This window comes from Phalacrocorax aristotelis, chromosome 1 (genome assembly GCF_949628215.1).
Source record: "Phalacrocorax aristotelis chromosome 1, bGulAri2.1, whole genome shotgun sequence".
NCBI classification, from domain to species: Eukaryota; Metazoa; Chordata; class Aves; order Suliformes; family Phalacrocoracidae; genus Phalacrocorax; species Phalacrocorax aristotelis.
In genome coordinates this window covers 115,614,705-115,626,752 of record NC_134276.1, presented here as the reverse complement: position 1 = coordinate 115,626,752, position 12,048 = coordinate 115,614,705, and the positions used below count along the sequence as shown (strand labels likewise).

At 37.0% G+C, this 12,048-nt stretch overlaps 1 protein-coding gene across 3 annotated transcripts in view; it reads right to left on the bottom strand.

Moving 5' to 3' along the window:
• Nucleotides 1-12,048, bottom strand: part of CADM2 (cell adhesion molecule 2) — a 681,753-nt gene that overhangs the window by 223,888 nt on the left and 445,817 nt on the right. For 2 of the 3 annotated variants that reach the window (XM_075102266.1, XM_075102284.1), the window contains exon 2: nt 9,171-9,197. The exons of the other annotated variant lie outside the window; for it this stretch is intronic. In XM_075102266.1, the coding sequence (XP_074958367.1) occupies nt 9,171-9,197 (27 nt within the window). The remainder of the gene's footprint in view (nt 1-9,170; nt 9,198-12,048) is intronic. 3 annotated transcript variants of the gene reach the window in all.

Genomic DNA, 12,048 nt, shown 5'->3' with positions numbered 1-12,048 from the left:
ACAGCAATCTGTGAGAAAAAGGAGCACACTTGTTCATCTGTGTAGCTTTCTGAAAGCCAGCAACAGTTTTCGAACCATGACTTAGGTTCCTACTGATATTTGCAGTTATTTGCAATAGGCCAAATAGAATTCTGGTTCTTTTACTTGAGCTGAGACGCCACATAAAGGCAATGTGATGTTGCTAGCTAGTTTTTATAAGAGATTAAAATCAGCTTAATGGAAAAGGAATTGGGTGTTCTGCAATCAGGTGAGCAGTGAGTGAAGATGTTAATTCAGAATCAACAATGCATGTGGTAAGTGAACACTTCATGTTTCTCTCCTTCATCTCTAATGATCCACTGGTTCTGGTGGTCTATAGGTGCACATGAATAATCCTATGATTGTTTCTAATCAGACCAGATTTTTGAGGTAGTTTTGTATGAACAGCAGAGGAGCAAAAATCCCTACATAGTACTCTGCTCCAGTGTTGTCCACTACCCTTCCCTTATACGCAGTCCATAATCTAATTGAAATGTGAGGAAGACCTTGAAGTTGTTAGCCCTTGAAAGAATCCTGGAGTAATGCAGAGCATAATGCTTACTTACAAAGGACTTCTGGAGATCCTCTATAGAACAATGGTAGCACGCATGGAAGTCTTAACTCCCTTTCTTCTGTTCCTATGCCTGAACCAATAATCCAAGCTAGTATTAACATAAAGCACCAAACATCAGCAGTGATAGTGAATCCTCAGCCATTTAAACACCATGTGTCTCACTGACCACTGTCCACTAAAGTAAAACAAATTCTCTGAAGATCTGATCTCACACAGAGATTTAAGAAGCGGATCTTGAGAACCCAGCTCATGTGGAGAAAGAGTGTAAGTCCTATATTTTTCAAAAAAACATTTGAGAAAAAAAAATCCTTTTACTTAAATGCAGTCTTCTCTCCCCTTCCTTTACTTAAAAAAGCATACAGGAACAAAGTCAAGCCTGAAAGAAAAGCCTATGCTTTTAAACGCATCTATTACTACCAACAGTAGAAAAAAAAACAGTGATCACGGGCTTGCTGTAACCTGTACACCAACTGTATCATTTATGCAGTCTTTAGGTATTATCATCAAATTCCTTTTCTCTGTCAGAAATTTCATCTTAAAAGAAGTTGAGGAATTTAGATGTTTCAGACAAAGAGAAGTCCACAGACTGCTTCAGAGCAGCAGCTCCATCCAAGTGTCAGATATTAGGAAATTATGCCCACCAATTCCACAGTATGTATACAATATGGTGAACACATCCTGGGCACTCACTATATCCTTTTTATTGTGCTTAAATAAAAAGTCTAAACCCTGAAGCAAAGTGTTTTTATGGCTAGAATCTGAAACCTGATTTTACTGGGCCAGCACACAGTAATATCTGTCTGTGTCTCATGTGTTCACAATACTTTCATATTCGAAATGCAACGCACTGCCTATGAAAATTCTTTGCAGATCACCATAAGGGTCAATGCACAATACCATGACCAGATTTACAACAGTACATCCATTCAGATAGCAAATAAAGCAACTAAATTTCCAGCAGAGTTCTATTCAAGTATGGCAAGCTCTCCTAACACACTGCTTTTGACAGTCTGGTCGCAAATACTTAACAACCAAATGAGGGCAGACAAATTGAAAAAAAGGCAATCAGACTTCGTATTAACCATTGGGAAGGAAGAGTCGCCTATCTGAAAGTTGGGGAATAAGAACTGACAAAACGCTTTAGTCAATGATAACCGGGTCCACCCCCAAAGGGAACGTCCTCCTGAGAGTCCCTCTCCCATTACTGTGTTGCACGTCACGAGAATGAAAACAAACATTATCTTACTCCATCTCAAACACTTCTACACTGGTTATTAAACTATTTAGTCAATAAATGACTGACATGTTAGCTCAGTGTAGATGTCTCTCAAATGAAAAGGGCACATCAACAGCAATAGCCTGTCCCTACCGATCTCTTCTCAGTGAGGCTTTGTACCTTCCTTTGCTATTTCTGTGTTGCTAGAGCTGCTTTATTCTGTTGGTGGCCTACAGTTTTAATGAGCATGTTACATTACCAAAACTATTAACAGTTGCTTTGTTTACATCTATTCTGGAAAACATTTAAAAAAAATAAAAAAGGTAGTAAAAGCAGTAAAGAGGACATACTGCTGTTTCCAGTGCTGCTAACATAGTCCCTCAATCTAAGAAAGGAAAAGCTCATTCATGTTTTGGCAGTCTCCTTAGCATGTAGCAGAACTTGGGACCTTGAACAGCAGAAGGATTCTGGCTGGAACTACAATGGTGAGCATTTGGACTGTGTACACACAACATTATGTAGAAATCTCAGCTGTCTCAGTATTGGAAAGATCTTACAGATGCTAGGGCCAAGTATTTCCCAAATATAATTGCAAAGGGCAAAGAGCAGTCAGCAACTTTGTTAAGAACTATTATCATCATTATGATTCCAGCTTTCTCCCTCCAAGGATCAGCTAAAGTTTGTAAGGGAAAAAAATACAGCAACATATATTCCATGATTCTTCTTTAAAAAAAAACAACCCTCAGAACTCAGGCATCTGCCTTCTTTTCCAAATCCCTTTTGACAAATGGCATATATATTATATTGAAATAGTTATATATGATTTTTTTAGAGTCTAATGCAATTATAATGTTCCATGTTACCTGATGGAAAACTGAAATTGCAAAATAACCTGTTATCTTGATCTAATGTGAACTGGGAGGATTTAAAAAAAACCCAGCAAAACGCAACACATTTTTGTATTTGTATACTAACCATAAAATCGAAAATTCCATATTCTTCTCACCAAAATAGAACAAGAACTGGAGAAACACAGTAACAGTTGCCTACCTAAATTCTTTTCTCAAATACCTGCTCCTGTATAAGCGTCGACAGCAAAAGCGTGCAAGGAGGAGTAATAATTTTGTGTATGCCTTCACAGTCCTCCATGTACTCTTAATACGGTAATTTTCAAACCTTTTGTTTTTTCTTTTTCTTCCACTCTCTTCACAGACAAGCATAAAATTTTGTTCTTCATCATCACTTTCCTCACCATCAGAACTGCTGAATATGAGAAAAGTCTGGCCTCAAGTGCCGTGAGGAATCAGAAGAAAACCATGGACTTAGGTCAGACCTAGGACTGAAATCCAGACCTTTCAAACTCACAGGTTTAGCCATTGGACATGATTTAATCAGCAGAGAAAAGTGCTGGACCTCAGAGGTAATGTACTGGAAGCAGTAACTAAACCACAGGGGTTCGATATTCCCCTACCAAAGAGTAAAGGAATGGTCACTGAAGCTTCATTAGCTTTGTTGTTTTCCCCCCCAAAGCACAATCATTTATAAATACCAAAGGCGCTTTTACTACCTTACAGTGAAAAGTTTCACCTTTAAAGGTGAAACTATATTTTGAGTAAAAATACCAGGAGAAGATTTTACAAAGAAGAGCTCCTTTATTTCAATAGCGTTACAATATCTGAAAAATTTCAATCAGGCTTCTGATGATGCTATGCTACAACAGCCTTGGCAAGTTTTTTGTAATGACCTTGTATTAAAGGTGGAATCTGACACGTTTTCATTTCTACATGTCTCAGTGGTGAAAGCTTGTAACCATAAATAAATGCTCTTTCAAACTACTGTGATTTATGGAACTTCCCTAGGCTTTATACTGGATTCACACTTTCAACATCTATACACTTCCACTAGTTTGTATTTTTTGCCATAATGTTGCAGTGTGCAATTTTTATGCAGATGATACCCTGATTTATCCATTCCTCAATAAAGAAAACTGCGACAGCAGAGCTAATACTAACTGACGTTAATAACTGAATAGCTCAGAACTTTGTGAAGATAATGCAAGTAAGACAAATAGGGAGTATTTGGGTCTCCTTTGTGTACGTTTATTTCGTCCTATTCCTAACACGGACAGATGCTGTGTTACTTGCTTGATTTCAGGATAATTTTACCGTGAATGAGAAACATGCTTGGCCAATTACATGTACTGAAGATAGGATCTAAACTGTAGGTCTTCCATACAGGGAATTCTGGTGAACACAATTTATCCTGGTTTACCTAGTTTTCAGTCAAAACAATGGGAAGAATTAAACCTATTATTTACCAAGATGGCAAATACTTATCTAGAGCAATGCAATAAACTTCCTCATATGCGGTAAGAAAATCAAAGAGATGGTTGGTTAGAACATGACCATTGAAGAAGATCTGGTGAAATCTCGAGAAAAAAACTGATTCTTAACTCAAAGATAATATGAGTCATTGCACAACTATCCAGGCAGTAACAGAGTATATTTGTACAGCCCTGTTCACACAATCCCTCCTGACTTAAACTTCAAATAAGCTGATACCAATTTCATTGACATAATGAGAACAAACAAAATAAATCAAGTGAATAAAGTCCAGAGTGATCTTCGCCTCTTGGATAAGATGCATTTAGACAGTGTATCAACTGCTATGATGGTTTATATTAGAGACTGAGATGTATGCTTTAAGTAGCATTGTTAAAGCTAGATTTAATCTTATGTTTCTGAAGGAAAATCAGTCTCCTCTTTTAAAAGCAAAGCAGAAACAACATATCTCTGCGTTTATAGAAGAGTTGATTGAAAGATGTGATTTTCAATGGAACTCAAAAATAAGGACAGCTTCTTTGAGACACAGATGCAATACAAGTAAAGAAAAAGACGCATTCTCAAAAAATCTGGATATCCAACAGGCTTCAGAAAATAGTACTCTTAATATCAAACTTGTGAGGAAAGTGAAACAGTATTAAAGGCATTTACAGTACTTAACGGTGTAGTATTAAGTCAGAAAAAGTGTGAAGGTATCCCACACCAATAGGACATCCCCTAGAACTCACAGACATACAGCTTTTAAAACACTTTTGGAGAGAATATAGCATTGTGTGTATATATAGACTGAGAGGGTAGCACAGTAGTACTTTGTTATGAGGAACGGTGGGACTATGATATGAATGTTATTTCTCCCTGAGAAAATTAAAAATAGAACTTCAGACATAGCAAAAATAGGGGAAAGGAGCATGGTAGAAACATCTACTAATCCACCATGTTTTTATATAAAGTGGATAGTACAAGTCCTGCAACTGTAAGGCAGTTACATCTTCCCCTCTGCAAAAAGTCTCTTCTTGGGACTCTTCTTGGGAACTTCACTATCTCTAATCTGCGGGCCTCAGGAGTCTTACGAACAGGAAGGAACGTTCTAGTTCTCAACAGGGAGACAGTAAGAGATCTTTCTGGAGGACTCGCTTTCTCCTCCTGCAACAGCAGTTGGCCTTCATAGTCTCCTTTTTTTAACAGAAAGTTGCCATATTCATCCACACCATTCCCAACAGCAAAGAAACCTATCAGAAATTCCTATTTAAATTTTGAAGGGTTATAAAGTCAAGTGTCTAAGTGCATGAGGTTAGTGGGGCAGCTCTGGAAAGAACTTTTTAATAGCAGCTGACACGGAGTGTATCAGAGAAGTGAAAATGCGGAGCACAGAACTCCATTCCTCAACTAATTACATTTGAATGAAGACACTTGGCCTCTTTTTCACCTGCTGACTGAAAATTGACATGTCATTAGCAGCTCTGGTAAGACCACTGATCCTGGAAACCATTGCTAACTGCTGCCAGAAGACATCTGCAACAATATTGTCACCAAAAAGTCACAACAGCCTTTCTTAAGAGGTCTTCAAACTGGTGCTTTGATAGAGGAAATGCTCATTTATAGAGCCCAAGTTGAACAGATCTTGTTTGGTGCATTAAGGAACAGTCCATAAAAAATTCATGCACTGAAACAACTCTAGTCAGATAGTCTGAGACTTTCAGGTGGCATCTTTGTTTTCTGCTTCATCACACTCAGTGCTATGAATGACTGTTTTCATGTTTAATTTCACCCTTTACTCTTTCAAATCCTTCTGAACTAGGCTTCTTGGAAATGTCTCAAGTATTCTGTCCAGAACATGAGTGTCCTGTGGCAGCATCTGCCCAAGGTAGTCCAAAGCAAGATCCTTCCTTCTATGCAAAATCCAGTATTTTCCCTTTCTGGAGACCACCAAAAATTTTCATGCAGTTTTTTTCTAGGTAATTGGAAGTATAAAAAGAAAGAAGAAAACCATGGTGAAATAAATCAATGATAGAGCAAATCTAACCAGGAGCTGTGGACTTTCTGACCATTGAGATACTTCAATTTGACTGGAAGGCTCTGAGCAACCAGATCTAAATGGGCCTTACTTACGTAGTGGTTAGGTCTAGATGACCTGAGACCAGATGACCTTCCAACCTAAATTGACTGTAAGTGCCACAAAGCAAGGGTAAACTAGAGAGTTCAACCGCTGCTTTACACCACTTAATACAAACAGGCTTCAACAAAGTCTGAGAAAATACCTATGGAAAGAGCACTGAATGCAATGTTTGAGAACAACGGCACTAATGTTCTGCTTATAGACAATCCCACAGGAGGGAGAGAAGCTGGAGACGAGCAGGACTTTTCTCATGCTAACAAAGCACAAACAAAATTTCAAGACAAGTGGTCCCATAGAATATCACCTACTAAGTTGCCCTGGAACCCTCAGATCTCAGGGTAGCCAGGAGTGTCAACTTCACCTTGCTGAAAATGGCAGCACAAATTCTAAACTTTCAGAAAGGAAAGATGAAGATCCATAAATAGGAGCATAGGCGTAAGAGTGCTGGATTTCAGGAAGATAAATGCCAAAAGAGAAACTCCTCTTGCAGCAAAGCATTCCCTCAGCTGTGAGTTGCCATTTTCAATGAGGTATTAGAAAACTGCTTGCCAGTTAAGCGTTCGTTATAATTCAAAAGGAGGAACAGATCCTTCTTTACTGCTTAGACAGAGCAACGTGAAAAGCAGTAAGACATCAGCTGCTTTATGTCTTCCACCACAGGAGATTTTGGTATTTTGGTAAAAGACAGAGCTATTGCAGGACAAAATTATTGTGGATATTGGGTACCTTCCTCACAGGGCTGTTCAGCACCAAAGGAAAAGCTGATGACTTCTTGAAGGCATTGTGCAACTGATTAAGAGACCTCCAAAGATAATGCATAGCTACGGATTATGAGATTTTCTCTTATCACAGTGTCAAACCCAGTTTACTATATATAGTTTCAGCTGTTTATAAAATATGCATGTGCACTTCTGAAATAAGGGTATGTTAATGTTCACAGATGAGTGGGGCCCATGAGTACTTCTGACTCATTTTATAATTCTTGTGCCTCCAGGGCAGTTTCTGTTTGAATGGCAATATATGGGTACATGAAGTAATTGCTGAATACTGATGAGATTTTGCTTATTTGTGCTGAAAGTTTGCTTCCGTGGATGTGTTTTAGTTTTGTTTGGTTTTTTTTCATTGATTATGAAGGTCTTAAACTCTTGACCATTGTACACAGCATCACAGCCGAGTACATGACATTGTTGTCCCAAAAACTTGGGTCCATTACCTGGTGTGCATGGCCCAATTCACACACAGAGTTGAGGTGTTTTCCTTTATTATGTAAATGTGCAGATATGGGTGCAAGGTACAAACCAGCACGCTGTGGGTGGAAACCAACAGTTATTTATACACATGATATTAATAATCTAATACATATTCACTGTTATTCTGTTAAATGACTGGTTAAAGTTCTTTGCCTACCATGTAAATGACTATGCATGCTCACTATGACTTTTGAGATCTTTACTTCCTTAACCTTTTGAGTCGGTGGGTTTCCTGAGTGGATGGTCTTTGAGATGGTGGTCATGATCTCCCCCTGCCGGAATTACCTTTCCCCTAGTTTCACTTAAATTTGGCAACACTAAGCAGTCCTTTACCAGCCGTTAACAAAGCAGACTATCATGCACTTTGGGGTTTTCTTCTGAGACAGAGATATATGCCATGGTATTGTTAGGGTAAAGAGAGCTAAGGTAATCTTTATTGATATCAACAGTACAGAAAAGAGTATATCAAACTTCATAGCATGCATAGACAAATATGTGAATTTAACTTTATCCACTCCCTTCACTCATGACATCCAATGCATGCAAAATTTCTGAGAAAAATAATTTACAAAAAGCCATGCAAGGGTTTAAAAAAACTTGAGCTGTATTTTTATTATTGATATAGTTAATCTAATAGATAAACACCATCAGTTGGCTGTGCTTTCTTTGATTATTATTTTTGTTCTACATCTTCAAGCTAGACAATGTATGTAAGTGAACTTAACAAACACCAAGAATATCAGAGTTCTTAACTTCCGAACTACAAGTAACCAAGCATATTTGCCTTAAAATCTGATGTTTAATATTCAAACAACTAAATTTTATCTACTAGAAATTTTAGATCAATTTTAGTAAATCACTTCCCTTCAGTTTTTTCTATGAAAATATATGTTCATATATATATATACACGCACACAGAGATATGTGTATATATACATGTATGCATCTATTTGTACATATATGAAAGTAAAAATATACCCTTCAGGTTACATTTGCTGCATGACTGCTTCGTTGAAATTCAGGAAATGGTTTAAGGCACAACTGACCTTACATGATTAGTTCTGAAAGGTTTACTTCTTTGTCACACTGATTTGTGACAATCACCTTGCTGCTCTGAAGTCATAAATCTCTGCAGAGATTATAGTATGCCTTTCTATATATTGGTATGCTATCAGAAACAGTGATGATCATTTTATACTAGTCTGCAAAGATTGGGGATGCTTAGGAGACACTTAGGTTCATTGTTCTCTGTTCAGATATTTATGAATATGTCTAGAGATAAAAAATATAAATTACATTTACATATTTATGAGCATTTTGATGTAATATCTTCATTTTGATTAAAATGCCATCAATATCGCTACATTACTATAATGCAAGTCAGAAATCTAACTACAATGCGCTTGGTTTTATCTTTCTCCTAAAAACTTCCTAAATTAAAACAATTAACACAACACAGTAAGAGTGATGACTGATAAACAATTAAAACAGTCTGCACTTAAGGGCAATTACAAAACCGTAAAAACCTAATCTACTATACCATAAGATCTAAAAATCTCTTCCTATGTTTTGAGAAGCAGAAAAAACCTTGTGAGAAAATAGGCGGGCTGCAGAACCATGCAATGCAAACTGAAGAGTGCAGGCAGAAACTCACCTCTAGCTTTGCTCTTTGTAGCAGCCACTGGAAGCAAGGAAAAGAGTGCACAAGAAGAGAACAAAGATAGATTAGACAGAAGGTTGAGCAAGTAAGAATACAGAGAAACTTTATCACTATCGATTCAAAGCTAGCAAACACCACTTCTAGGATTATTTGACCTATTTATTTGAGACACTGCAGCTCTACGAGATAGTTCAGATCTATGATTCTGTCAGAAGACCTGTGTTGAGAATTTAGAAAATATATCACAAAACACACTTAAAAAGCATGGCAAGGAATGGAGAAAAATCATGGACCATTAATCACAAGTAGATGCAAACATATATATACACACATTTGGGAATTCGAAAACTTACAGCACAATTTGCCTTGCCAAAAGTACATCCTGAAGTACCTAAAATCTTACAGCATTCTCTTGCTCCTATTTCTTGAAACGCCATTCTCCCGTGAGGCTGATGCAAACAAACATCAGCTAAACTACAAGTGCTCCAATTATTTATAATCTATGCTATATGATAATTGTTTTTCTTCACTGAAGCCTACATCTTCAGATTGTTCTTGCACCCTAATAGAGTATGCAAAGCAAAAGGAGCAGACAATGTTTTAACAAACAGTGATCAGTGTTCAAACTCAGAGAAAAAGGGGCAGGCAATGCAGCCTTCCTTAAGTCTCCTGAAGCAACAGAGTTTCATGCATTCATTCCAAATGCACAATGGGGTCACAAAACCAACGATACAAGCTTAAAATATTCTGCTAACATTTGCCCTACTGCCAAAATCAACAGAATCATTATTTTCTGTTTTGTAAGTCTCATGGTAATGTTGCTGATACACAATATTCATCAGAATTCTAAATTTCCATCAGTGAAAATGGAATCACTGTTAGCTGTAAATTACAGAAAAGATACTAACCACAATTCTTTAAACTCTCAAGTGCACTCTGAAAACTGAAAAGCCATTCATTCAAGAGCATCTTCATGAAAAAAGGTACCTCAGGAAAAAAAAATAAATTCCTCTTCTGATGGCCCTTCTTGTAAGGCAGATCTATGTCAACAATTCAGAGGCAGCTACTCTTGTGACCAAAAGACAGGAAAAGAATACCAAACAAAAAAAAGGAGAAAGACCAAATTCCCTTTCTGCTCTATTTGCTTCTCTTGTTCTCACCTAAAGGTTTTAAGTTGGGCTTTTTTTGGTTGGTTGTTTTATTTCTTTTTCTTTGTCCGGTCTGGTGTCTCACCAATCAGCCTACTAAGACAAGTACGGAGAGCATGGCAGTGAAGGCCAAGTTGACACATAAGAAGGAAGTGATGAAAAAATCAAACTTTTAACTTTATGAATGCATCCCAAAATGGCAATTCTCTAGTTTTTTTCTTTGTGTGTGTGTGTTTTGGTTTGGTTTTTTTTTTATTCTATTCACTGATCACTCCTCTCCTTCCTGATGAAATTGCCATCATGCCATTGCCATCATTCTCCTGGCAGTGAAAACAAGATAAAAAAAAAAGCTGTCCCATGACATCTGAAATCAGCATTACTCCATGGAAGAATTCTGCTTTAGGGAGGTACAACAAATGCAGATGCTTCTGCAGACGTCTTTCCATAAGGCTGTTTAACAAGATATACTCACCTGTAAAACAGCCAGTAAATCTTACACGCACTAAAAATCATTCCCGTAGTAAACAAAATTAATGGTGCCATTCTAATTTTATAATAAGTGAACAGTTTCTCCTTCATGCAAATATAAGTTGATAATGAATGCATTGAGTTCATCAACATGTTCATTTTCTTGTGCTTCCCCTTCTTTTTCAGTCCTGAGAATTACACCTACACGAGCAGATTATCACTTTGAGCCAGAATCATCATTTCAACTTAACAAAGGTCTGGAGGAAATACACTCCCCCCAGTAACTCACCGCAACAGGAGACTTTATACTCACATTAGTTATTCAGAATAAAGAGATACATATATGTGTGTGTGTGTGCATATATCTATCAAAATATGTATATGAAAAAATATATATGTACTTTAATAGTTCTGAATAAATATATATGCACACATATATGCATATATATTATCTATAATCTATGCATATGGGTACATATCTACATATATATTAATCTATGTATATGGTTACATATATACATGTGTATTAAAAGAATCCAACTATTCTGTGATTAGACAGCTTTATTTTGAAGCATGAGCACTAGACAGAGAATTATTACCTATCATGTATCAGTAAATAAAGAAAAGATATAAATGAGGTTGTACATTATAATTGGAAGTAGGACAGGTTACTAAGCTTGTTAGACCAATTATAACTCTCTGCAAATCCACTAATAGAGGACTAGATGACAGTAACCTTCTTAAAAATGTCATGTTCAATACTTGTAAGTTTTTCCATTGACAGCAGGGTCCAATTACAAGTCAATTCGTAAAGTTCAAACTGCACAACAGCCAAATTAGCTGAAAATGGTCTTTCAAAACATAATTCTGCCTACTGAACGGAACTAGCTGGAGCTGTTTCCATCAACGACCCATCTTTTTGATATCTAGCATGAGGGAAAATTCCCTTTCATTGTTATCATTGAGGCTGGCATTTCTTTTTGCAAAGGTGAAAGAATTTTTCTCTCTTCCCTCTTTACTCTCCTTCTCACTCTGTGCAAAGAGAAGACAATTTTCAGCCTATATCCAGTATGTTTGAAAATTTTTACCCTCCTCTTCTTATTATTGCTACATGAAAAGTCATGGGAGGAGACAAGCATAGATAAATGTTTCAAATGAACATTATCAAAACTGAAATTTAGCCGAGGGAGGCTGATCTCTTGGTTAGAGCACCGGATATGGGGTAACTTGGCTTTTCATGCCACTGAAGCCAGTGA